At 40.2% G+C, this 27,944-nt stretch overlaps 1 protein-coding gene and 1 long non-coding RNA gene across 3 annotated transcripts; one reads left to right on the forward strand and one right to left on the reverse strand.

Annotated features, from left to right (window-relative positions):
- The first annotated feature begins 192 nt into the window (after nt 1–192).
- EEF1E1 (eukaryotic translation elongation factor 1 epsilon 1) lies at nt 193–19,448 on the forward strand. Of its 2 annotated transcripts, none has more exons than XM_033064412.2 (4): nt 193–384; nt 2,271–2,471; nt 10,649–10,744; nt 18,807–19,448. In XM_033064412.2, exons 1-4 carry the CDS (start codon nt 208–210, stop codon nt 18,945–18,947), a joined length of 615 nt encoding a protein of 204 aa, XP_032920303.1. In that variant the 5' UTR covers nt 193–207; the 3' UTR covers nt 18,948–19,448. The 2 variants fall into 2 exon arrangements, with proteins under 2 accessions (XP_032920303.1, XP_032920313.1); XM_033064422.2 differs by having other exon boundaries at nt 253–409.
- On the reverse strand, nt 19,296–27,876 carry LOC116998590. The gene is made up of 2 exons (XR_004418435.1): nt 27,648–27,876; nt 19,296–25,021 (listed from the first exon to the last, which is right to left on the reverse strand). It is a non-coding gene; the product is annotated as an uncharacterized LOC116998590 (long non-coding RNA).
- Nucleotides 27,877–27,944: the final 68 nt, after the last annotated feature.

A 27,944-nucleotide genomic window follows, 5' to 3' on the forward strand; every position in this document is an offset into this window, starting at 1 on the left:
CTCACGGCCGCCCCGCCCCCTCCCACAGGGCCCCGCCCCAGAGGCGCGGCTTGGCGCGCGCCCGCCGGGCGGACCGTGCGGCCGAGGACGTGCAGGGGAAACTGCGCATGCGCTGCCTGTGACCCCCGCCGCTCCTCCCTCCTCCCCGAGGGGATGAGTGCGGAGCCTCTCTTGGCTTCTGATTGGCTGACCGGCCCTTCCGGGCCAATGGCAGTGGCGCTTGCTTCGGCGGAGCCGTGGTGCTGCCCGCCAATGGGGAGAGCGGTTGTTGCCGTCCTCCTTCCCTGTCCCGCGTGTCCCGCCGCGCAACATGGCGGCAGCGGTGCGGGGCGCGGAGGAGCTGGGGCTGCTGGAGCGGCTGCTGGGGCTACCGGGCGGGAACAAGTACGGCGTCCAGGGGGAGCGGCAGGTGAAGGGAGCGAGGAGGGGCCTGGAGCGGGTGGCGGTGGCGACGCGCGTGGGAGGGCGGGCGGGTGTCCTCTGGTCTCCTTTCCCCAATGGCTGCTTCCATCCGAGCTTCCTTTCCCGCCTCCCTGGCAATTCCCTTCAGACACCGCTGTGATGGTGGCTGCGGCCCCCAGCCGACGTCTCCTTGAGCGAGCTCTCACCTGTGCTCCCTCCAGCCTTTCTCTCACCAAACCACATATGTTGTGGATGTTGTAGGGCCTCGCTGCCTGTGAGCCTGTAGGTTCTGGAAACCCCTTCTCTCAGCTTGTGGGAAGGATCATCGTGTGTCATGAAAGGGATTTCGGCTTGACTTTTACTTGTTCTTTCAGCGTTCTCCTTTCCTTGCGCCTGTATGAATTATTTCTGTGCTATCTTGATTAAATTACAGCGGAAAGGAAAAGGTGCTGTTTTAATAATAGGAAGATGTCTGTATTGAGGACGTGTTGCTCTTAAATATTTTATTCTTTTAAAGTACTCCTACCTGACATGGAGTTTTAGTGGAGTGGGAGCCGGTCCATCTACTGTGCCTGCCGTGAGAGGACCAGAGGAAATGGCCTAAGCTGAGACAAGGGAGATTCAGATTAGATGTTAAAGTGGTTTTCCTCTTGTGGTGCTGGAATAGGTTGCCCAGGGAGGTGGTGGAGTATCCATTTCTGGAGATGCTTAAACATCACAGGTGTCTGGATGTGGCACTGGGTGATGATTTAGTGGTTTAGGGGTTGCAGTGGCAGTGCTGGGGGATGCTGGACTGGATGATCTTAAAGGTCCTTTCCAACTTTGATGATTCTGTGGTTCTGGATGTTTTAATGTTTCAAAGTTTGTATGGAAACATTAGGTTCCATGGTTTAAGAGGCAACCTGAGGCACGAAAAATGCAATGTAGAACTGGGGGTGTCACAAATTTGTGAGCCCTTTGTTTGATCCTCCTTCCTGGAGAAGGTTGGTTGAGAAATGAAGCTCTGCAGTTGCCTTATATTTATGGGGTTTTTTAATTGACTGTTTATGAATAGAGCCCTGAATATCTGTATGTGTTCTTCAGTTGCAAAAGCTGCCTTAATTATTTTACAGCCCAGCTGGTATGTAATACTATTACCATAAAGCATAAGGCTGAAAAATTCAAATAACTAGGTCTGTGTGTAGTTTTTCTGGCTGGATGCTGAGTGGAAAAAAACTTAATGGTAGTGAAAGATTCTTGATATGACTACAAAAATAATATTGCACTCACTTCATTTCTTGAGGTGGTGTTTCAGTTTCCTTTCCCACAGTTGAACTCATGCTGCTGTCACTCACAAAGACATTGTTAAGGGTGGAGGTGTGTTGGGTTGCCTGGCTGGTACCAGTGAGCTCCTGACTGCTGTTCAGGGCGCTTTTGGCATGGTGCAGGACATATGAATAAGCTTTTAAGGGGGTGTGGTTACTGCAGCCTGCTTGCTCAGAGAGAAGTGGGATGCTACTGACTTCACAGTCTTACGTCAGAGTCCTGAATTTGGAGATTAGTTAGAAGCCAGTTAATAAGATTTCTGCCGGTGTTAGAACAAGTAATGCTATTTCTGCCTAATATTGGCAGAATTTGGTTAACTGAAGCTAAAGGTGTCTTGGTTTGTTCATGTTCTTCTGTAAGAATTGAAAATAAAATACCCCAAAGAGCAAAAAGTGAACACAGACTTGGTTTTGGTGGCACCAACTTTACCGTGATTGCTTCTAAGTTCTGATCTATTGCTTCAAAGGTCCTTTTGAGGGAACATAAAAAACCAGAAGTCATTCATATAGAGACTGCTTTCTTCAACTATTTGTTTGGTCTTACTCTTGTGTTTCCACTTCCAGGTTCCTGTTCTCCAAACCAACAATGGCCCTGGGCTGACAGGGCTGGTGACCATTGCTGCCCACCTGGTCAGGCAGGCTAGGAAAGACCAGCTGCTGGGAAGCACTGCTGAGGAGAAGGCTGTGGTGCAGCAGTGGCTGGAATACAGAGTGACCCGAGTAAATGGAGGCTCCAGTAAGGAAGATACTAGAACAATTCTGAAGGTAAGGAGTACTTAATTGCCACTGAATTTTGGAGTGGCTAGACTTTGAAGAAGATTACAGTGCTAATGTGTGTATGAGCATACAGTTAATAAAATTTAACAAGTGCTATGGGCTTGACAGTATCACTAAGTACTGAGTTTTATTCCTCTTGCTGCTTTTCACTTTTATTGACAAAAGTACCCCAACATCCCGAAATGGGAAAACAGTTAAAACTGTAAAATACATGAAGCAGAGCTCTTGCAGTGCTCAATGGCTGTAAATTATGAAGGGTGTTCCACACAGTTTGGAGTCTGTTCAGCTGTGTGAGGTGCCAGTTTCTTACTATCTTCAGAAACCCTTGGTTATAAGCAAGGTGGTGTTGTCTTCCAGGATAATGCTTCTCTGAGTGTTTTAAGAGCTATTCCTAATGATGTGGCGGTTATGGGATACAAGCTATACTTGATGCTGTGGTAATTGGTATTGATGCTAAAAGGAGGTACTGGACAGAATTGTGTGTGAAAAGTGAAATCCTAAAGGAACCTCTACAAAACTGTTCTTCACATTGAGCCACTTTGTGTGGAGTCCTGAGTCTGCTGTTATTAAACTTTTCTTGTAGGTGGAAGCTTACTTCTTAAACAGGTTGAAGCAGAAAAGAGAATCTCAAGGGTCCTGCCTGGTTTGAACAGTTAGATGACAAGGAGCAGATAGGAAAACTTAGTCTATTTTCCTTACTTCTTCCAACTAATAGTAATCAGTATTTTTGCAGTCTTGTGGAGACAACTTGAAGGGAAAATGTGCTTTACTCTGTTAAGCACTGTTTACAAAGTGTGTATAAAAGAGCAGTGAAATTCGATCAGTTTTTAAAGTACTTATTTTTTCTAGTTCTTATAGTATGTTGTAGATGGAGAATTATGTTGCTCAGTGCTGCCAGTGAGTCTGAATTTGGAAATTTGTGAGCAGCAAGGTTGACTTGAAGCTGGTAGAGTGGTAATACTTCTGGCAGAAACCAAAGATAAACTGAAGCAAGGAAAATGCATCTTAAAATGATACAAAACAAAACTTTATTACTTTTTGAGGTGACAACCCTCTTGATCTTGAGGCCTGTCATGCCTGCATTATCTACCAACTCAGTGAAAATCCTGACAAACCATTTCTCTTGCTTGAACCCCAAATAATCTGAGTTATCTTAGTTTCATTGTGTCTGGGGAATATATTCCATTGGCTAATCATGAGTTTGTTTACATTGCTTCTGTTTTTCTCTTTTCATAACATATCTGCTCTTACTTTATATTTGCAAATGCTATCAAAACCTTCACAGTCATGGTTGCTCTAGAGATACAGCATGAAAACTTGTCTACCCTGTAGGATTTTTAGAACTTGATTGAAGGAGGCACTGACTAATCAAGATTTAACTTCAGGTTTATCTGTGGTATGATGAGGTGGCCCTTGGAGGTCCCTGTTGTCTAAACTTTTATGACAAGAGTCACGCAGTTTCAGTCATTCTTTGAACAAACTTGAAACTTTTTGTTCTTCCAAGCTGTGAGAAGACTATGAGAACAAATAACTAACTTCCATTTACCTTTCTTGCCTTTCTATCATATAAAAGCCTAAAGCAAGTTTTCTGTCTTGTTATAACAAAATTCATCTGTTCAGGATGGTTTTAGTGATGATTCCTGCAGTGTCAGCAGATATGTGTGAGTGTTTGCAGAACTGCATTGCAGCATTAAAACCAAATGCAGAGATATGCCTGTTTCCTGCTGAAGCTGGGATCTCTTTTTTGTTTTGGCCTTAGTGACACTGGCTGTGTAGAAAAGACAGTATGCTGAAATACAAATATGTAGCTAAATCAAGTGTTTCCAAGCAAAGCAAAATTTCCTTACTGAGAAACAATCACTGTAACTTGAGAATCTCTGCCTTTAAATGCATTTAAAAGTTGTTCTGAGAATTTATTTTTTTAGCAAATATTGAGTAACCAGAATTTATTTTAACACAAGGCTGCTGCAGAATTGTTCCAGCACTAATAATTTCATAGTATAGCGATTAAGGGGGTTTTTTTGTAATTTGTTCTCTTGCCACCGTGATTAATCAGAGAAGGGGCAGCCTACCATAAAAGTATACTGTCCCAAAAGGGAGTATGGGTGGAAAAAAAAAAACAAAAAAACAAACAAAAAAAACTAGAAAAAAAAACTAGAATAGGAAGGGAAGTCTGAGGCTGTGATTTTATGACGTCTCTGGAATACACAATGGCAGCCTTGGGACGGTTACCGCCTAGGGCCACAATTTATAATAAGCTGCACCAAAAACAGTTCAGTCACTTCTGCTATAAACTTTAGGTTGCCTCTATTTAACCCTTAACTGATGTGGTTCTACAAGATGTCAGTAAATAACTGTTTTCATGTTTGTTAATTTGAATGGGAAGGATTTTCTGTTTGCTTGACAAAAATAGGTTGTTAAATTGTTCTTACTAACATGTTGCCTAAAGCTGTTACTTGGCAGGAAAAAAATGGTGAAACAGACCATTTCAACCAGGGTTTTTATATTCATCCAGAGCAAATGCTACAGCATTCAGAATGGGCCAGTAAAGGGCTTATTGAGTTTTGTCTAATTTTAATTTGTGCTTGACAAAATAAATGGGATCAGCATATTAACTTTCTTTTCCACAGGATAAAAGAGTATAATCTTTTATACATTAAGCTGCATAGGAAAAAAACACTCTGCAAATTTCTGAGTTGTCATGCCGGATAACTAGTGGTTTTTCTGCTCCTCATGGAAGGAACTGAGAACCCCTGGGTCATCAGATCTCTGCTTAAGTGTTATTGAATTCTGTTCAATTTAATGTACAGTAATTTCATGATTATAAGCCGCATCTCCGGGTGTCGGCAGCATTTTGTTCTTTGTCCGTACATAAGCCGCACCTGATTATAAGCCGCTCTGTCGTTCGCAGCGAGGACCTGTGTGCACCAAAGTTGCCAAGTATTAACAGAATCACGGGCTTTACTGGCTCGGCTCGGGCCGTGCGGGCTCGGCCTGCTCGGGGCTGCCAACAGGGCCAGGTGGCCCAGCTCGGCGCTGCTGCTCGCTTGCCCTGGCCCGGCGCTGCCCCGCGGCGGCTGGTGGGGACGGAGCCCACCGGCACCCATGGCAGGCGGGGGCAGAGCCTACCTGCTCCTGCAGTGGCAGGCAGGGGCAGGAGCCCCCCGCCTCCCACCTCGGGCTGTGGGTCCGGCAGGAGGGAGCCCCTGCCTCCTCCCCGAGCTGTGGGGATGGCAGAACGGAGCCCCCTGCCTCCCCCCCAAGCCATGGGGATGACAGCACGGAGTCCCCCATCTCTTCCCCGGGCTGCGCTGCCTGAAGGAGGGAGCCTCCGCCTCCCCTACCACGCTGCTGGCACGGAGCCCGCCTCCACCCGCCATGCAACAGAGTAACCAATTTGTAACAATCGCGCAATCCCGGGTTTTACTGGCAGGTGCTTGGATCAGCACCTCAGCTGCACTTCTGGGGTTGGAAATTTCAGAAAATTTTTCACATATTAGCCGCTCCTGAGTGTAAGCTGCATTTCTGGGGTGGGAGCAGAATTTTAGTCAATATGGTGCGGCTTATAATCATGAAACTACTTTTAAACCCGAGGATTCTTCCCCCATCGCACCCCATCTTAAGAAACCTCTAATAAATAACTAGTAATTTGTTAAATTCAGCATCTAAGAAATGTAGAAACCTCTGGTCTCTGGAGGATGATAACTAAGAATCTCTGTGTACTACCTTCAGTGTCTCATACAGAACAATATTCCATGATTTCATTTAGCTTTATCCCAATCTCCTGTGCTGCCTGTAATCATGAAATCCAATTAGAAATCAGAATAAGAGAGCTGTAATTTCTATTTAATGTGCTTGCTTGAGAAATTACTGTTTCCAGAGGTAAAAAAGCAGGTTAATCCATGCTCTGTTCATGCCATTAATCCACAGCTCTGTACACTGTTTTTTGAGACTGAATGGGATGGTTTCCCGCTTTGGCAAGCGTGTCCAACATCACTTTTCAAACTTCAATTTTGCATTCACTTCTTTACCTCTTCTGTTAGCAGCAGGATATTTTTGCACACTTACAGGTTTAAAGATTGAATTTTTGTTATTGAAACATTTGTTGATTATTTTTCTTCTTGTACAGCAAACTCAGTAATATAATTTTCTTCCAGACCATGTTTAGCTCATAGTTTGCCAGTTAGAGAGGAGTCTTGCATGACAATTAAAAATATGTCTATGTACCAAAAGTGTAGTTTTGCTTTTCCTGGATGTGGCTGCAGAAACCCTTTCTTGGCTTCTGCATTGTCAGGGGCTTTCGTGAAGCATTTGGGAGTGCTCAGCTTTTTGTCTTTGCATGGGGATACAAAAGCATTTAGGGCATAAATGACCTCGAGAATCTTGCTGACTGAAAGGACATGCTTCTGTGGGTAAGGGAAGCACATATGCCAGCAGGGTGTTGTGGGCAAGATATCCAGAACAAAATCAGTGTGATTATGTCCATTGGAAGCTCCTGAGTTGTCTCCGAGCCACTGTCACAACTGGCAGTGACTGGCAGGGAGTCAGCAGCCTGAGCAGATCAAATGGATTAGGGGCCATTGGATTGAATATTTAACAGGCAGTAGGAAATGCTGGGGGTGCTCAGAAGTGTGCTCTGAATGGGATGTGTTGAGCTGTTGCTAGATAGAGGCTGTATATTGGATTCTTTTTTTCCCCATTGAACAAGCAAATGGAAATCAATCAGTTAGCCCGCAAATAATACAACAGTTTCTTCTTTCTGTTACTTTTCTCCCCCTCATACCCAAAAATGATGTTTGAACTGCTGCAGTTGTTCAGTGTATATTAATGCATTTTAATGCAGCTATGCCTTAAGTATACCTATCTGAAATTTAAGAAAGAGTTTCCTGAGAGAATGCGATGGTAAGTTTATGTAGTTACAAGCAACTTCCAGGACTATCTTAGTCTTTTAATTCTGGGTTTGTATATATGGAATTTGTGGAAAACAAGTTTATTTTCCTGATAGATATTAAAAGGTTTAATAAAAGACAACAGGAGACAATAAAGCAAAAGGTTATAACAGCTGGGTGCCTGTTGCATGTTCATAGACCTATCATACATTTTCAAACTTTTCTATAAACTATTTTCCATATTCCAGGAACTGTTTTACATGGCCACTCCTTGGTTCTGCCTGTTTCTTGGCTGTGATTTTAATTTATTTTTGTTATCAATCTTAATTTGGACTGTGGTCTTCAATTTCTACAGATGGTCAGTGCTGGTAACTGGAGTATCAGTCGCAGGTGTCTTCACTGGGTGTTAGCCAACCAAGCAGGTAGTTCACTTACTACAAAGACATTTTATCAGCCTATATTACTCCTAAAACCATTAAAACCTAAAAATATTTAAAACCATTTCAACACCACACATATAGTATCCAATCTAATATTTGCGAAAAGCCAATACTATAATATGTATTTATAACTGAATTCATTTAAGCAGAATGACAAACTATTCAGATGACAGCCAGCAGACCTGAATTTTCTGCACGTAATAGAAATTCTATACAGTTTTGTGTTGATATTTTCCTTAATCTCTCCAGAACAGGAACACTGTTTCACTTTCATACTATTGTCACTTGCAAAACTTGACTTGCAGGAATTTTTGCACTGTCTGTTATTAGCCAGTAATATAATCATCCATGGGAAGCATAACCCACAAAGTGGGATTAACTAAATGTGCTTAATGCACTTGAAAAAAATATGGTGTTTCTGAATTAGCATGACTTACAGAATGAAATTAGAATATCTGTCTTTATTTTAGGGGGGGAAGGTACATGTTCAAAACCAGAATTGTAAACTAATGCTAATTTATACAAGACTAAACCGTTTTTGTCAAATTCAATTTGCTCAGTTAACTGACTTCATAAAATTTGATGACCCAGAATAAATAATTGCTCATGCTGTAATGGCTTACCTTGCCTTTAAAGTTTTAGGATTTTTTTTTAATTGATGACTATTTTGGGTGTACCCGTACAATATAAAAACTCAGAATTAGCATGCTGTAATTTCTTTGATGCAGAAATCCAAAATTTTCTGCAGGAAAATAACTGTGGTGATGGTAACTTCAGAGATAATGAGCTTTTTACTTTACTAAATCCTGATTCCATACCCTAAGCTAAGAAGAATGGGGGAGGAGGGGGAGAAGGTATAATTTCTGTGGTGGTAGTTTTTATTATAATGCATGTGGAATTTCTGGTTAATTGAAATTTAAAATACTGGTCAGAGAATTTATTTCAAAATGACAAGTTTGTGGGATTTTTTTTTCCTCGTAAGTAGATCTTTAGTTTTGAAGTTTTTTCTTCCTGCAAGTTTTTTCTTCTTAACATTGGATTTGCCTTTGTGTTGCGAGTAGGAAATTCCACAGAACTGTAGTTACATGTTTGAGGTAATTCGAGCACTAACTAACATGAACAAAGAAGTAAACCAGTCTAAAGAAAAGAAGCAACATAGCCACGGGCAGTTGACCTTACAGAATTTTAACTATGCAGGGGTTAATATGTTTCCCTGATTTGCTCTAATAAAAGAAATCAAAGCAGACGTGGGGATGTTCAAATATTACAGAAGTACAGGAGCCCTGTCATGAAGAGGTTATCAAAGAATAGTAGGGTGGCTTAATGGAGTCAAACTTGTCAAAAGCAAATGCAAGGTTGGATGTCTTGAAGTCTCAGCATTCTAGTTTTGCGTTTTGGTCTTGGTTTATTTTCAATATATGCATTATAGGAAATCTCTGTATCAGTAAAATTATGTAACCACAAAAAGTGCAGCATGCCTAAGGCCAGATACTGGTTTGTAAATGTTCACGAAGTATTAACCCCTTTGCCCAAGACTTGTTTTTTCAATAAGATGTTGTCTGAAAATGGAATGTGCTGTAATTGAGACTGAAAAACACAAATTTTTGAAAATGTTAGTTACATTTAAGCTGCTTACCTCTGTTTCTAGGGCAGGGGGAGGGAGTGGCTTAAGCAGAGGATGTGTGCTTATTTCCTTCAGATTAGGGGAGTTTCCAAATCCAAGGAAAAGCTGAGAAACTGTTTTTGTAGATGTCTGTAAATAATGTTGTAAAACTAAAGCTGGCTTATGCTAGAGTTCAGGTTAGAGTAGGTAGTTTTATTTTTACATTTCTTTAGAGGAAAGTAGGGGGCAGAAAGGTGCATAAATTGGATGGCAGGTAGGTAAGATTTGGAGAAAAGGAAGGACAGGTGAGGAGAGCTGATGAGTGATGCCTGTGTCCTCAGAACTGATAAGCTTGAGCAACACTGAGCCTGTCAGCCTCTTGTTTTCTGGCAGAGAATGGTTGTATACAAAAAGCCATGAAAAGGGGTCTTTCTGCTAATATACATTTTAAATAATTATTTACTGAACCTGAATGGAAGCTTTCTACTACCCCACCCTTGTAGCCTCTGGTCTGGAACAGTTGAGAGATGCTCTTAAAATGCTGAAAATCTCTCAGAGACTTGGACAGCAGCTGAATTGACAATAGCAGTCACAAAGAATAGCTGGCAGTAATTTCAGCATTAATAAAAGCAAGTGTCAAGTGATAGCAGCTGATGGACATCAAGTTACCAGCATCAAGACTGAAACACCTTGTCTCTCACCCCACTATCCCTATGTGCTTCCCTGGTTCTTAGACATTGCAATTCCAGAACTCTTCTGACCAGCTGCACTGCTGGAAGAACAGTATGCTGTCCTTTTATCACAGAACTGCATTTTCTATTAATCAAATGTTAAATATTTGAATTTGCACTCATAATAAATACACAACTCTCTAATTTTTTAATTTCAGTGTTTTGAAGCCAAGACAGACTTGAAAGTATTTCTGTGGTGTCATCCTAAAATAAATTGCATTTGCATTTACAAAAATTTTTGTACATATGAAGCACTTTGTGTAGAGACCAGCATTGAAATTTTACCTAATTCTCACTGTCAAAGAAAGATATTTTATTTTATTGTCTTGTCACTTCTTATATTGTTTGTTTTAACAGTTTGCTGAGTTGGGATAATTTAAAATTGGTGTTTATTTTATATGCATGGTCTCCAGAGGAAACGTCTCTTATTTTTAACAACTGCCTTAATATATTGTTTCACAGAGTCAGTACTACAGCAGTACAATGACTTTTTCTTTTTTAGGATCTTAACATGCACCTTGAAGATAAAGTCTACCTTGCAGGAAACATTTTTACTTTAGCAGACGTTTTGATGTACTATGGATTGCATCATATCATGGTAAGCATTACTTGCCTCATTTTTATATGTGCAACTATTATAATTGTACAGTAATTTCACGAATACAAGCCGCACCAATTTGACCAAAATTTTGGTGGAAACCCGGAAGTGTGGCTAATATTCCGGGGCGGCTAATCTATTAACAAAATTCTAAAAGCTGCCAACACGGAAGTGAGAGCCCGCGGCAGCCCCAAGCCAAGCTGGAGCCCGGCCGGCCCCGGCTGAGGTGGGAAAGCCTGGCAGAGGCGGGGCCAGCAGTGTGGGGGGCGGGCGGCAGAGCCTGAGCCAGCAGGGTGGGGCAGGGGGGGCGGCAGAGCCCGGGCCAGCAGGGCGGGGGAGCCCGGGGGAACTGGGGCTAGCAGTGCAGGGGAGCATGGCAGAAGCAGGAAGGCCGACGGGTGGGGCTGCCTGGCAGCGGGGGAAGCCCAGCAGAATCGGGGCCAGCAGCGTGGGAGAGCCCGGCGGTGCGGGGGCCTGCAGTGCCGGCCAGGGCGAGGAAACGCGGCGGCGGTGCAGACAGGAGGGGGCGGCCGGCGAGCCTGCAGCGGCTGGCCCGCCGGCAGGGCGAGTACGTGAACGCAGCGGCGAGGCGGCCGGCATGCCTGCCAGCGGCGGCAGTGCCTGGCCCGCCGGCAGGGCGAGTACATGAACACAGCGGCGACGCGGCCGGCATGCCTGCCAGCGGCGGCAGTGGCTGGCCCGCCGGCAGGGCTAGGGAACGCGGCGCGGCCAGCGAGCCGGGCGGCGGCAGGCCGCCAGCAGGGCTAGGGAACGCGGCAGCGGGGCGGTGCTGACGGGAGAGGGGGGCCAGCGAGCCCGGCGGCAGCGGCAGCACCACCCGGCCAGCCCCGCCGAGCCGTGGCGCCGAGCTGGGCTACCCAGCCCCGTCGGCAACCATGAGCGGGCCGAGCCTTCCTGGCCCCGCCCCGAGCCAGTAAAGCCCGCTATGCCGCGATCCTGTTACTAATTGGCCAATTTGTGAAAGCTGCGCACGGATTCTCGCGACGAACGAAAGTGCGGCTAATATTCGGGGTGCGGCTTATCTATTGACAAAGACAGCAACATTGTCGAGGCACCGGAAGTGCGGCTTATAATCCGTGCGGCTTGTATTCGTGAAACTACTGTAATTTATCTAAAGGCCACTTTAGTGTTGTACAAGTTGACCTAATGAACAGAACAGAGAAATATAAAACTTGTTTTTAAGTTTTTCATTTTATTCTTTAATAAATAAAGAAAAAAGCTGTGGATCTGTCAAAAGACCTGTAGTGTCAGAATGCTTTAGTTTCCTCTGCCAAATGTAGCAAGGATGATACCTATCCCTGTGTTTCTAGGATTGAGGACTCTTGCCTGTTCAAGTCTGAAACATGACTAAACTACAGAACTGCAGTCACAGAAGTATGGGGAAACAGTTAAATGAAGCTGAAAGGATGTGTCAGAACTGAAAGAACTAACTTTGTAAATATTAGAGGAATACAAATGCATGTAAATTAAGCTCCTTAATGCATATTAAAAAGTTTGAGCCATAACAAATTATCATTTGTGTTTCCAGACTTAAATGATAAGACTTGATAAGGTATATAATATTGAAAATAACATGGGGGAGCTGGTGCTTAGGAGGAAAACGAAAACAAAAACCACCCCAAAAATAAATTTGTTCTGAGTGGAAAGATGTTAAGATTATTTGTAGTCTACTCAGACTACTATGAAGTTCTTAAAAATTGGTGCACCTTCAGTTCTGATCCCCAAGTGTTAATTTAAAGATAAAGCAGTAGAAGCTATTTGCATTTTGACTGGAATGTGTTTGTAAATGAGCCATTGTCATCCTCTGGAGTGGGAAGAAACCAAAGGACTCACATAAAAAGATCTAAATTCTTGGGAGAAGATGAAATCAGTCAGTTTTGCATAAGAAAATCGAGGGGGGGAGTGAGGATAATTAGAAGAAGATGCTTTTGACAAATGCATGTGTGTCTGAGAATTGAATTCAATCAACTGGGTGAATGGTTACTTTTATACAATTAAAAGCAGAGCTCTGGGAGAAGTGTAGAAGAATACTACATTTTAAAATGGAAGCAGAGGGGAGGGGCAATCAAGCAATGAAGTTCTACCAGAAATTAAAGAGAACTTATAATATATCTCTTTCTTGCTCGTCCAGAAGTAAAAGTTCAAATGAGTGTCAGGCAGAGGAGAGGGAAGCTTCATTTCAGAAGGTTTTTAAAACCGTGCTAGAGTAAGTCACATAGAATTAATTCTGTTAAATCATATTTACCTTGTAAAATGTCTTAAGTGGTAGGATAGATGTGTTGATTAGTGTCAGAATGGGTTGCCTTTCACGTATGATATGCAGACATAAAAAAGACTGTAAGAATTTTCTAAAAATATGATTGTATATTCTGTTTGAGAGTACAAGTTCATGAGATTTAAAAAAAAAAAAAAAAAAAACACCTTGGCAGGGGAAGATCCAAGCATATTTTAAATTTAGAGTTTGCTCTAGAGTAGACCACCTAATCAAGATGAAAAGATACAAGTTATTGCTTTGGGAAATAGAACAGATGGTAAAAACAAATGACTTGGTGCTCCTGGGTGCCTGCAACCACCCAGACACTAGTTGGGACAAGTTTATAGTACGGCATCTGTTTCTGAAATGTTTGATTTCATCGAAGGTAATTTTCTGAATCAGAAGGGTACAAAGGACCAGCAATGGGGTGACTGTTGTAAATAAATACAAAAATCTAAAAGCTACCAACTAGGAATTGCATGTATTTTGAAGGTTTCAGAATTGATAAACATATAGAGGTAGGATCTTGAACTGTAGAATATTGTGATTTTATTTTTTTAATGTCTTTTAATTATTTTTATTGTGATCAGAAGAGACTATGTCCAGAGCTGCTGCTCTGCCATAATCTTTATGGGAGAGGCAGAGAAAGCTGCTGTTATCTCCTCATGTGATGTGGTTCAGAGAAGCAGTTTGTCATATCCATCATTGCTTCAGCTAAGCCTTGTGCTAAATATCAATATGTATTTTCTATGATGCTTTAAGAACAGAGGTAGAAATGGGAGACATGGGGCATAGAACAAACACAGATCTTGCTGTCCATCAAGCTGGCTAGAGAATTGATCTGAAAACATTACTGGTAGTATCTCGAAGGTTAATCTCTGCTCTTGATAGACTAAAAACTACATGCTAACACAGACATTAGTGATGGAATACTGTAAATATTACTGACATACCATGATCATCCTAAATAAGCCAAGTAGTAAAACTTTAAAACTCTTCTGATGTTTCATTAGAGAAGTTTTTAAGAGCAATCATTGCTATAGCTCAGTTCTTCACCTGTGGTATCTTAGTTTCTCTGAGTATAGATCATGCATATTTTTATTCATTCCCCCTTCCCATCTTCATTTTGTCCTTCCCCTTATCCAGGGGGTGGTTCTGGAGTCTGGTTCTTCACTGTCCTGGCACATCCATTTGAACTGAGGTTATTTACTGGACAGCAGCAACTCTTAATTCTGCTGTTGTGTGCCTGCCTTTCATTCTCCCTGTCCCTTCTAGTTATCATAATAAACACAATAGTGCAATGTGTTTAAAAATCCATTATTGTGAGAAAGTAATTATTATTTCAGTCAGTGAGAATCAGATTCACAGGTAGTGTTTCAGGTGTCTTGCAGAATCTGTTTTGGGTCTTTTAATTAGAAATGCACACTCATAGTACTAAGGCAGGAACTAAATAGTATATGCTGTTCTGCATCATAATATAGGTCACAAACAGCCAAAAAGTGTAATGCTTGATACTGTCTTTTCAATCAATGTGATCTGCATTGTCATATATAATTGATGTCTCCATGCATATAGCATTAATATTGTCTTGCAGACACTTCAATTACAGAAATATATATGTGGATAAATATGAACAATAAAGTTCTACTAGGTTAAAGCATACATTGCAGAGCAAACATGAATTTAGAAGCATTGCTTGAGGTTAGCTTAGGCAATCATTAAGCATTAAATTCCCCCTGTGACAATGAACTTGTTTTCTAATCTGGGGGATTTTTTAAATTTTTTTTTAAAGTTTCCAGATGTCTTCATTCTTAAATATATTTGACCAGCATAAGCCCAGTTTTATTTCAAGAGAAATAATGAATATGATGATTGATCTGCTTTTATACTTCAAAAATGTTGTCAGAACCGAGGAAGCGATCTCAAATCTATATATTTGACTTCAAAATTTCTTTAATAAGCTTTGGAAAATGATTTATTGGTGAAGTTTAAATCTGCAAATGGAAGATGCCTCAGTCAAAATTTTGGTGTCAAACCAAATGTGATCAAATACAAAACAAACTAAGCAGTGGTCGTTGAGTCAGAACCACTAATATTGAACTGTAATGAGACTACAATAGTAGTTTATTTTGGAGTTATTTTTTCCATAAGGAACATTTCTTGTTATAAGCAGATTGCCATGACTTTTTGTTAATATTTGCTGATATGTTACTTATTTTAGTACAGCGGTAACAAGCTTTTCTTCTAAGCAGCGATGCTAAAAATGGTTCTTGAACAGAATTGCGAAGTTTTAACTTAAAAAAATGTAATTTTAGGCTTATTCCTTTAACAGCAGAAAATTATACAAAACTACATGAAAGTACATGTATGTCATGAAATACACCATCCAGCTGTTGGGTTTTTTTTCTTTCTCCCATATCGAAAGGCTAAGTTTAAAAAGTCAGATAATATCTATCCTTTTCTTCATGCTGAAGAGGTTCATATGTAGGCAGGTATTTTTAGATTTTCTGTGACCTGCAGGTTGTGGGAATGGGGCTTTATGCCTGCATCCCCAACGCTACAGAAAGAGAATATAATTAAAGCTTGTGTATTTTTAGCCCTTTCAGAAACTTAGAGTTGCACTGTATGATAACCACCTTGGTTCCCCTCAGTGAGCTTTGTGGTGGAAGAAAAAGACTTTCTTTTTTTTCATGACATAAAAAAAAAGGTCTGTCAAATTAAGTGTCTGCTTCTTTGCTATTAAAATAATTGCTTTAATAGCAAATAATTATTTTAACAGCAGAACAGCAGCCTTTCTTAACTTGGGGGAATTATCTAATTTAATGAGGAAGAACAGAAAATACCCATCTAACAAAATGTTGTAAAAAATGCCATGGAAGTGATCTCTAAACAATTAACCTAAGAGTTATGTTCTGAGTAAAAAGTAGAGCATGCCACAAAGTGCTTTTTAATATATTTTACTGATAGAGTAAATTATGTAAATAAGTAAAAATATCTTGCTTATTGTGCCTTGAGTACAAAAAGGGATCTTACTATTAGCCTAGCTGTCTGTTTTGCCCTTCAGATGTTTTTTCACAATGCTAACAGAATGAAAGGACTAATTTTCCAGACTTTTATTTTTGATTTATATTGGAGAAATGTGAAGATCGATAATTACCAGTACAAGATTATGGGAAGGAAATTCTGTATCTGCTGCAAAATCTAAAATTTAACTCAGCCTTTCCACAACCAGGTGCTTATCCATTAAAGACTTGAAAAAGGTTATTGTAAACTCAAGGCACGTAAAGTTTCAGTATTTTAGTATTTGCTCATACTCAAATATCTTCACTTCCAGTAGTTTTAGATTGCCTTAGAGCACACACATAGTTCTTTTCAGGTACTGTGTTACTTTGTAAATGGTCCCCCAGCTTCATATCAAGCATCAGCATCCAGCTACCATTAATTATCACACACTGCAGGTGATCAAAAGTATCTTTCCCTAAATGGTACTGTTTTTTTTTTTTTTTTCCTTTGGTCCTGAATATACTGCACTTGCAGATACTCAGGCAGTTTGTGAAACAGTCTTCTATTACCATAGCTTCCACTTTTCATTTGTAGTGCCTTTAAACATTCTAGATTTTTTTTCCCTCCCTTTGTTAGTGCTGTTCTGGTTAGTGCTATTCACTTGGTTAATTGCCAATAACTCTTATATTTCTAGATCAGCAAAAATATGTGGCTGTTTTTTATGGTTTGTCTGTGCATTTCTATCAGACTATACAACTGTAAGAACAGTGTTTACATTTCCATGCCAGCAGCAAGAAAAGCAGATTTTCTCATGCTGCCTGAGCTGGGCTTTATTGCAGTGCAGAATTGCAGAAGTTGTTACAGAAATACATCTGTAGTTCTGTGCTTGTATTCTGACAGGTACATTCCCTAGGAAGAGCAGCTATGTGGGTTTAGGAGCAGCTCCAGGATCCCTGCTTTTTGGTTGCTGCCAGCGTTACTGTGCTCTTAAATACTGAGCTTTAATGCTGTTAGAATTCCTTCTGCAACTCCTTGGAATTGTTCTTTCCCAGTATTTTTCCATTAGTTCATCATCTAGTATATATCCTTACTTTCTTTTTGCTGCTACATTTTTAAAGCTTCCCAGTTCTAAGCCAAGTGCTGGGCTGTGTGAGAGAACAGCAAGAAGAAGCAGTGAATCTGATAGGAAATTCCTGAAATCAAAAGGGTAGCATGTCACAAGGTGAAATTTATTTAACATAAGACTTGGGTTTAAAGAGCAGCATTTTACTCGTAGTGAATATCTGTAAATGAGTATGTTTAGCTCTTTCTGTGGTCCAAAGTTTGTTGAAACAGATTGGTTTCCAGCTGTCTTGTGCCCAAGACCAAATTTTCTGTGAACCTGCAGCATTCGTAAAATCTAATGTTTGTAGAACAAAGTGTAAGGAATATTCCATCTGTTTAGCTTTTGAGGAGATTAACCTTGATTAGCTTTAGAAATGTAAATATGAAAAATATTAGACATGTTGAGATAATCATTTATCTGTTAAAACTGTCCTCTACAGATGTGCCCTTTTTCATTGACTGTCAGCATTGTCAAGATTTAAGCTTGATGGTTAATTGGCTGACTGAAAATGAAGTGAGATGAATCCTGATTGGTTTCAGTACTGGTGAGATAGGCTTGGGTAGTTGATGTGAGGATCACATTTTGTTCTTGGTGCAGGTTTTATAGTCTGTTCTGAGGACTACCCCATTTGTAATTCAGTTGTAGTATGCTAATGTGAGAAAAGAGATTATGGTCTAAACTGATAAGCCAACTTGATTACAGAGAAATAAGAAAATTGCTAAGCAAGAATAGTAATACAGGTGATACAAGATGGGAGTATTTCTACAGCTGGCTTTAAAGACTCTGAAGTAATAGAAGACTTTGTTGTAAAGCTTTGAGGATGCTGATGACTTACATTTAAAAGACTTTTAAAGGTAGAATTTGGATCTGTAGCTGTAACTGTATACTTCACCTAAGCAAGCCAGTGTTCTGATTAAAGATAGGCTTGAAGCTCTGCATTAATCTTAGCCACATATCCTGTGACAAGGAGCTGTTGCAATAGTGTGATAGAGACTTGTTCCTGATTGATCTTGAAACTGTTCTGCATGATAGTACTTTAAATATTTTTATGAAGTAAGGGCAGGTTTCCAGTTTGTTTTACTGTTGTAATTTGAATCACACTATTGCTGTCTTAATAACGTAAGCTAGCAGATCTGAAGAGTTAAGTTGTGCTGATTCTTAGTAACTATTCCATTTTCAGCAATAGTCATACAAAACAACTTCCAGTTATCCTATCCAGTTTGAAATTGCCTGGGAAAAGCTTACTCCTGTACTTAAAATGCACCTTGAAACATGAAGTAGTCTCTTTGCCTGTGAGACAAGACTGTCTGCTAAATGAACATGAAGGCGTTGTGCGTGTTGTGGAACTCTTCCCTGCACTGCCCAGTACTGTATGCTGACACCATGAGTAGAGAGATGCATGAAATTAATGCAAGCTTTTCCCCGCCTCTATCATGCTCTGTATCAGCTGTGTATTCCAACTCCAGGTCTGTTCCTTTGAGTAGATTAAATTTCCACACATATTCTAAGTTTGACTTTTACTATGTGAAATTAGGATAGAATACTGCTGGACTGTAACAATTTACTTGAGTTTAAATAATTTGTAAAATGATCCACTTTTATTTTGCCTTACCATTTGTTATGATTCTAATGATGCAGTGCCGGGTGTTACTGGTGCCTTGTATTTATTCCCCATGCAGGTGGACCTCACAGTGCAAGAAAAGGAGAAATACCTAAATGTGTCTCGTTGGTTCAACCACATTCAGCATTACCCAGGTGTCCGACAGCATCTGTCCAATGTCGTCTTTCTCAAGAACAGATTATACACTAATGCTCATTAAGGCAAATCTTAATGTCATGTTGGAATGAGATGTGAGAGTTTAGAAGTTGTACTGTCCAAAGCCACTAACCTGCAAATACTGTTTTGTAACCTTCTGTATGTGAACCGAAACTGTCAATGCCTCAGATAATACAACTGCATTGAATTGCTGTTGTTCATTCAAGAATTAGAACTAAAGAATTGTTATTGTGGATCTGATTAAATGCAAAAATGAAAGATTTAATGAAGTTTTAATTCACTATTTTTTTAAAAAACTGAAGTTCTTTTAATTAAACATTCAAGTGAAATTACATTATTTTTACCATCAATTATTCACTCCTTTTGCTATTTATTTCATTTTTATGTATGTCAGCCAGCTTTCCTTTCTTTTTCCATGGATGTTTACACTAGTTTTGTACAAGTTAAGAGCTATATTGTGTGCCAAGGATGTGAAAAAGGGAACATGCAAATGTTACAAAGTATTTATGTGACCGAATAAATTATTTTAAAACTGTAGTCTTAATTTGGCTGTGAGATTTCCTAGTTTTTCTTCAGTGAAAAAAGATTTTAAAAGGTTAGTTCACTTCCTGCTTTGTTTTGTGGTGTACTGTTTTTGTGTCTAGAAGCATTTCCTTTCAAATTGGGTAGCAAAGTTAGTGTTCCTAAGGATTTTGGTGTGCCTTGCTTCATATTTTTTACATAAGTGCAAATGCCCTTTTCCACCCCCGCAACAAAACCAACCAAAACCCTCAACTTGAGATAATTCGCTGCTCTATCAAGTTCATTAGCAGTGTTTAAAGTGGGCTTTAAAACCAACTACACTGTTGTCACCCATTCGGATGAGTCATTTTACAGTAGAATGTGGTTCTCTGATTTTTATTTGTACAGGTATAAAAGTGCTAATTTGAATTGGTTAATTACCCTCTGCTCAATTCAGGTAACATTTCTTTTAAGACGTGAAAGAAATATAGAAATACTTTGATATTTTAATTGATAAATAAACTGTTGGTTTCTTCAGCAGTGCTTAGTGGACAATTTCACTTGTACATTATTTTGTTTAATGTGCTACTTAGCAGCCTCTCACCCAGTAAATATAAAAAAGCTATCTTGGATAGATGTTTAAGCATTTCGAATGTTAGAAGTCCTTTTAAAAAAATAAATAAAAGAAGTAGATGATGAGGTCATTAAAATACTGACACATAAATGGACAGAAGAAAATTGCAAGGGTAAGCATAACTTGGACAATTCCAGAGTCTAATAGGTGTTTTCTGTAGATACACAATTTTATTTTTAATTATTTTACTAAAGGTTTACAGGCATACCAAGTTACGTTTAGGGCACAAATTTCAGAAATTTCTCACCGTTTCCTAGGCACTTAATTCTCCACTTCTAGCTACTCTTGTTTCTTGCTATTTAGAAGCTCACCTTAGGTACTACAAAGATCTCTCTGAAGTCTTGAGATCTGCTAGAGTTGTGGAGTGGGCTTTAGTACAAATGTACATTATAAACTTTATTCTCAAAGGTTTTCATATTCCACTGCCTGAGAGCTTCATGTGTTTACTGTCAGTACTTGTATTCTTAATATCCAGTTTATTCAAACATTTTTTACCTAATACTATGTATTCAATTAGTGTGCTTTTTCCCCTTGTGTGGGAGCAAGGGATGGTAAGATTAGAAAAAGACCTACCTGCACTTCTACTAAATTCTGCTACAATGAATCCTTTTTCTGTTTCAGAAGCGGGGAGCATGGGTGTGAATCATCAGTGCATTTGGTCAGGTTTAGGGGAAGTCTCACGTTCATCTTACGGATTTCTTACTTTTGTCTGTGCTTTTGAAAGTGAGAATGATTTAAATTCTTTAAAGTAAATGTGCAACCCTTCATCCATGAAAACAGTTTACATTACAGCTAAGAACACTGAAATTGAGCCAGAGCTAAATGTTGCTGGGAACAATACTGTTATCTTTTCAGACAGGTTGTTGTAGAGATGATACTACAAAATGTCATATTTTTTTAATCCCAAACAGCTGCTGTTTGCAAGTATTGGGATTTCTCAGGTTGGCAACATGCTACTGCTGCAGTATCCCCTAGCCTCTTGTGCCAGTTTTATTTTCTCTGGTGTAGAACAAAAATGTTACTTGCTGCTGAAATGTTAAAGAAAAAAGTTCACCTAGTAGAAAGATGAAATGTTTAGAAGTGGAATAGTAATATTTAACTCTCTACTATCTAAAAGGCATTTGGACATTATCATATAGTAACTTGAGCATATTTCAATTTTTTTTCCCCTGCTAGGGAAACTTAGGGGGATAGAGGGTTAAAAGCAAAGAAGGATGAATTGAGACTTTGCCCTTAGAGAGATGACTGGGAAAACCAGATGGTATTGATTTTTTCTTGCCTCTACCCTTTTTCTCTAATGCCTTTTGATCAAGGACAAATAAATCTGTAAGAAAACTTCTGAAAAATCACACAATTCTGAGTTGGTCTGAGACTGAGGTACATTTTTTACAACTATGCTTCATAATTTTGAAAGATGAGGTGTGTAGTGGGAGCTCTCAAATTAACATTGATGGTTTATGTAAAGGGTTTGCATTGGGTAAATGTTCAGCTGCTTTTAAAGCTACTTCCTCTTTCTGTAATACTTTATTACACTTTCACTAAACATCAGTAAAAGAGACTTTGCTCCCTTGCAACCCTTTTCTCCATTCTTAAAACTCCAGTTGCTGAAGGGCACTGTAATGTTTTACTTTTGTTACTTTGCATTTTGATGATGATGATGACCACAGTGATGTGTGGAATTTATTTTCACAGCATTTCATGAACAGCAACACTTTCATTTGTTAATGTATCTCATCATTGCAGTATTATTATTTTGCATAATTGTTCTAATTTATTCAAGGGGCCTGACATGTTATGGTCTTATAAGTATGTGCCCCTGGGACTTGAGTGTGTTGCCATATGGTGAGATAGTGCTGCATGACAACCTTTCAGCAACAGAAGAATTCAACAGTGAAATAAATACGATAATTGTAAGTGTTCAGTGAAACCCTACACTTAGCACTTTTTCTCCCTTGATGCCAAGATGCTTATAGACCAACCAGGTTGAACCAGGTGTTCAAGTGTTGCATAAGGTATGTTAGAAATGTGCTGATTGATTTTTAGTTGTCCTTGTGTGTGTAACTTCACTTTTAAGTGAGAGTTCAGTTTGACTTCTCAAGTCTTGGGGTGTTTCTTGCTCTGAGACTTGTAACTGGGCAACAGTGATATATAGAAAAATCCAGGTTTAATATGGGATTAGGAAAGAGTGACCAGGAATGAGAAATTTGGAAAGGTTACACTGAAAAAAAAAAAAAAAATAGTTCCAGTTTAGACCTGGGGACTAGGAAAATCTGACCATTCAGATGGAACCCAAGTGAAGGCTTTTCAGCAGCAAAACTAAATAAATTATTTATGATAGCTTAAATGAGTAACATGCTTTCTGTTGTGTTCCTGGTCATCAACGATTTACCTTCCAGGTTGGCATCCCAGTATTTCACACAGAAAATGAGTTAGAAGGTATCACTTCTGGTTCACATTTGAAACAGTCCAATCCAGCAAGTTTTGCTACCTTTCGTCACCCCATTCACAGTAAGTATTTGCTGTCGATAGGTTTGTACCTATTGAATTTCCCAAGATTCTTTGTGCAGAAAGTGTAAGTTTTGCCAATGAAGCCTCCTAGCAAACTCCTTAGCTGTTTGCCTGTAAGAAATTATATTCTCATATATTTTTAATCTTTTCATCTTGTATTCTTCTCTATGGCCTACTAATCCTCCTCAAAATATTTGTAAACTGAAGTAGACCTTCTCTTAGGAATTTCATGCTGCTGGCCGAATCTTTGGAAGCACATAGGCCTAGAAATGGGGAGCGTATTTTTTGTGAGGTGCACCTTAGACTTTCCAATAGGCGTTACATCTTTGGAGTATCTTGATAAAAAGTCAAAAATAAAATAATTATACAATTTAACTTTGTTTCTCTCTCACACACATATACATACATTAATTTCAATTATAGCTGATGGAAGGTTATTCTGGACCCTTCAGTGTGGGTGTGGATCCTGGGTTATTTGCAGGGAGCTGAGACTCGTAACTAAGGTTTAATGTAGATGTACTTTGCAATTCAAATAAGACATTCGTTTATGTTAACTATTTTATATGAAAATGTGACTTAGAAGTGGTTTTGTCTGTGAAATAGACCAAGTAGCATTACAGATAGAAGAACAGTGGAACTTGGGTATCTATTTTTTGCTTGGTTAAAAAAATAATAGATGAATAAAAGTCAGCTGTTGATTTGAAAGAGGACAAAGTGCTTAAAATCAATTAGCTGAGAGAGAGGAAAATAAAGTGATAGAACTATAAAATCATTAACAAATCCAGTGTAAGCTCTTCTATTTAGAATGGTTCATATTCTTTCTGATGTGCTAACATCTTCTGCTTGCATATCTGAAGGTGATTTACGGTTTGTCACTGTGTTGAACGCAGAAGCTGGGAATAGATTTTTCAAGTAGATTTGCTTGGTATGGCCATAAACTGATTTTACAATTGTATGTGTATACAGAACCTTGTATAAAAATTTTTTCTACCTTTTTTCTTTCTAGAAAGACAGCTCTGTAGGCCTATTTGATTTTTTTCCCCTTTTGGTTTTTAATCTTATCACCTCTTTTAATCTTTAAAGACTGTGTGTTTCACAGTCTTTAACTTCAAAGTGTAATTGCAATGATGCAGCTGCTTAATGGATTGCTACATTTAATATTTTTCCCCCCAAGAGCAGTATTTCTTCTTTGCATCTATAATTGGATCATGCTGCTGCTGTCCCTGATGGAAATGCCACGTTTCATATTCACCATACACCTGAGCACATGCTTACTCACTTGGTAATCCTAACTTTTTTTTCTATTTATTTATCAAAATTGACCTCGATTGCACACATTTTCTTTGTGCTGGAATTTTATTGCAAAGGAAATTAAAGGGGAAATGCCATCATGCACCTCCTGCTTTGCTGAGTCTTCATATTCAGACTGGGCCTTTGTATTCCACTGCTGCATGTCTTGAACATGAGATGTATCCTACCTCAGAGCCCAGCCCTAGGGTGACACAAAGATATCACAGATTTGGAAAGGGGCATCGATTTTGTAGCAAGCATTACTTGTTGCTGCTCTGTGCATGTTCCTGCAGGCGTGGCCTTTATTTTCCACGCTGGTAGTGACTACAGCCAGCTCGGCTGCCACAGAACACCGCGCATCCCATCTCTCACTCTGCAGGCAGGCGGGAGGCGATTAATTTTTCATTGTTGCTGCATCTGAAGGATTTCCCTTTTCCCCTCCCACGCTACCTTGGCCCCTTTAGGAAAATTTTCATCCATTAAACTTTCCCTTCTCTGTTGGAAGAACTAAATCTCTCTCAGCATTTTCAGGCTGGTGATCTAATTTGACAGCTCGTAGGTGATGTCTATTCCTCTTCAAAGAGGCAGGTAGCCCCGGGCTAGCCAGCTGCATTGTGGATTCTGCAGATTTGGCTTGCTGTTCCTGCTGGGTGTCATCTGTCTTCTCAGTCTTGCAGTGGATAATTTTTGTCCTCCCCAGCATCATCTGCCTGAGCAGTTTCTGCCTGGCAGGCCTGTCTGTCCAGGTTGAGCATCAAACACAGTGGCCGCCCGGCTAATGTGACAAGGCACCCCTCCAAAGAGCGCAGCCCCGGGCCTGCTCAGGCCAGCATCGGCATCGCAGCCCGCAAACTTCCAGCCATCATGATCATGGTCTTGCTCTCCCATCACGGGTGCAGCCCTTGGACTTATTCTGCTGGCACAAAGTATGTCCCCCGCCTCGCCCTCTTAAAGGCCGTCGCTCCGATTCCTCCCATCTGGGCAGATGTCTGCCTCAACAGGTTTGGGTTTCCCTGCCTGTTGCCGGCATTTGACTCGGACATCGCCACTTGGATGAAATTATCCTTTAGAGGATTATCATCGCCAGACAGCCTGTGGGGGAAATGACAGGACTCGGCACGTTCATCTGAAGATTTTGCAATTCAGAGTGCTGCTAATGCTAATGGGAAGTGGCAGGGTGATCCCTAAAAGAGAAAGCAGGTTCCATTGCACGGCAAAAATGACAGAGGTTATTTAGCCTATTTTCCAGAAAAATACATGATGACTACATATGTTGATTTTCATGCTCCAAGCCATAGCCATTTCCATATTTTTGTGACTTGATGACTACTTTCTACAAACTGACAGGTTAGGGGCTCCACAAGTATTGTCTTTTTATAGCCATCATCTCTTTAAGTCCTCCTTAATTTCTTTAAAATATGTTTTGAAAATAAGCTTGACTGGGCAATGAGAGTAAGCAGGGGAACAATAAACAAAACCAGTCACAAATACAACAAAAGAAAAAAAGGGGAAAAAAAGCAAAAACTGGCATTATTCAAACAAAGGAGGAATGGTTTTCAGAACAGTAGTCTTAGAAACCAATGCAACTATCTGTCACAGGATTTGCCCTTGTTGCAGTCTCATAATTCCAACATCATGACAAACTCTTTCCTAGAAATGCAGAAGTTACAAAGCCCCTCAACTACAGGATTTCCTTCCTAACAAATAAAAAGCTGGAGCATAGGGCTTAGAGGGGCAAATAACTTGTCTGAGAGGCTATGAGAGGAGGGCAGCTAAGCTGGAAAGGGTAAAATTAATATTTGAACAATTCTAGCCCAAATCAGTAGTGATGATTGAGCATCTGGAATATTCTGCAGATATTATTAATATATATGTATGATTGTAATTTACTGGTGATTGTCAGATACATGATTTTGATTCAAGTGGAAAAATATAAATACTAATTTACAGGTTGCAATAGGTGGTCACTTTCAGGAAAAAAGATAATGTAGGAGGAAACTATTTTAAAAATAATTCTTATATCTACTAATTGCCTAATTAATGTAATACTTACAGACTACATAACAATGGAGTGAAAAACTACTTTACATTATATATTTATGCTAAATTTAATAATAATGTTAGTTGAAGTATTGAACACTTCCCAATGCAAGATTCATTTTATTATTTAGACAGGTTCCAGCTATATTTTGCCTGATTTGGGCATAGATTGTTTCAACAAAACCAATTAACTCAGTTTTGAGCCTGAATTTAGAAGATTATAGATATTGTCAAAAAAAACCAACCATGTAGTAATTTCCGTGAGCAGTTTTCAACCTTTTATGATGTGGCACAGGACTTAATAACAGAATAATTTTTTTGTGTCACTTCTAATAGCTTTAAAAAGTCTCTTTTTTTTTCCTGAGCCACTCAATTGCTCCTACTTATAAAAGCTATGCAGAGTAGAACATGGGCAGAACTAATGCCTAACAAAGAATACATACTACTGTTTTCTACTAATGAACTACTAATTGTTCCAGCTAAACTAGCACCTTTCTGGTATTCCAGGTAGGAAGGAAGCCTTCAGGACACTAAAGGTTGAAGCAGCTATAGCAGAATCCAGTTTATTCTTCATTGACCGTACAATGACACTGAGAAGTGTGGTATGTATTGCAGATTAAAAAAAAAAAAAAGGTGTAAAAGAAGAAAAAAAAAATAGGTGCAATGGCCTAAATAGAATCAACCTGTTCTAGAAATTATTGAGTAGCGAAAAGAAAAAAAGTCACAAACTGAAGTTAATACACTGTAATTTATAAGTGGCCAGGAGGGAGGGGAAGTATATTGAAAATATCCTAATGCTTTCACAGAATCACCGCATGGGTCAGGTTGGAAGGGATCACAGGGACTCATCTGGTCCAACCTCCCTGCTCAGGCAGGGTCATCTTGGAGCACATGGCACAGGATTGCACCCAGAAGGTACTTGGGTATCTCCAGGGTGGGGGACTCCACAACCTCTCTGGACAATCTGTTCCAGTGCTCAGTCACCTGCACAGTAAAGAACTTCCTCATATTCAGGTGGAATTTCCTATGCATCAGTTTCTGCTCATTGCCTCTTGTTCCATTGCTTGGCACCACGAAGAAGAGCCTGGCTCCATCCATTTGTTACCCTCCTTTCAGATACTGATACACATTGATAAGGTTCCCTCTCAGTTGTTTCTTCTCAGGGCTGAACAAGCCCACTTCCCTCAGCCTTTCATTGTAGAAATGTTCCAGTCCCCTAAACAATTATGTAGCTGTCCACTGGACCTCCTCCAGGAGCTCCATGTCTTTCTCATACCGAGCATCTTTTGTGCTCTGAAGTGGTTTTAAAAGAAAGTTACAGGGATTTTACATAATTTTTACTTTTTTAATACTTGTAAAAAGAGACAGCTGTGCTTTTTTTTGTTTGTTTTTTTGTTTGTTTTCTGTTGGTTTTGAGGGGTTTTTTTTAGCCTGTGTGTCCAGCAGTTGTTATTCATGTTTGCTGCATCTAGAAGCAAAATCAGTTGCTTAATGTATGTCTCTTTCTGAATCAGAGAATCAATGAGATTGGAAAAAACCTCTGAGATAATCGAATCCTACCTATGACTAACCACTACCATGTTAACTAGACCAAGCGCCACGTCCAGTCTTTCCTTAAACACCTCCAGGAATGGTGACTCCCCCACGTCAGCCATTGCAGCCCACTGCAGTATCTAATCATCCTTTCTGCGGACACATTCCTCCTGATGTCCAACCCGAACATCCCTTGACACACTTTGGGCCATGTCCTCCTGCCCTGTCGCTGGTTACCTGCGAGGAGAGGCCGATCCCCACCTGGCCGCACCCTCCTTTCAGGCAGTTGTAGAAAGCAGTCGGGTCTCTCCTGAGCCTGCTCTGCCTCAGGCTAACACCCGCAGCTCCCTCAGCCGCGGCTCACAGGACTCGTGCTCCAGCCCCGCCGCCCTGCTCCGCACCCGTGCGCGCCTCTCGCCCTCAGCGTAGCCCCACACCCGCACGTTCGTGGTCCGGGGCTCCTTGGGGGCGGTCCCGCGGCCGGCGCGCCGCGATGACCTCACGGCGCGGCACCGGGCCCGGCGGAAGCTCTGC

The sequence above is a fragment of the Catharus ustulatus genome, chromosome 1 (assembly GCF_009819885.2).
Source record: "Catharus ustulatus isolate bCatUst1 chromosome 1, bCatUst1.pri.v2, whole genome shotgun sequence".
In the NCBI taxonomy this organism is placed as follows: Eukaryota; Metazoa; Chordata; class Aves; order Passeriformes; family Turdidae; genus Catharus; species Catharus ustulatus.

Coding starts and splice junctions, on each gene's coding strand:
- EEF1E1 (XM_033064412.2), top strand. CDS start 208: ATGGCAGTGGCGCTTGCTTCGGCGGAGCCGTGGTGCTGCCCGCCAATG. Junction 385..2,270: donor GGGCTACCGGGCGGGAACAA/GTACGGCGTCCA, acceptor TTCCACTTCCAG/GTTCCTGTTCTCCAAACCAA. Junction 2,472..10,648: donor ATACTAGAACAATTCTGAAG/GTAAGGAGTACT, acceptor TTTCTTTTTTAG/GATCTTAACATGCACCTTGA.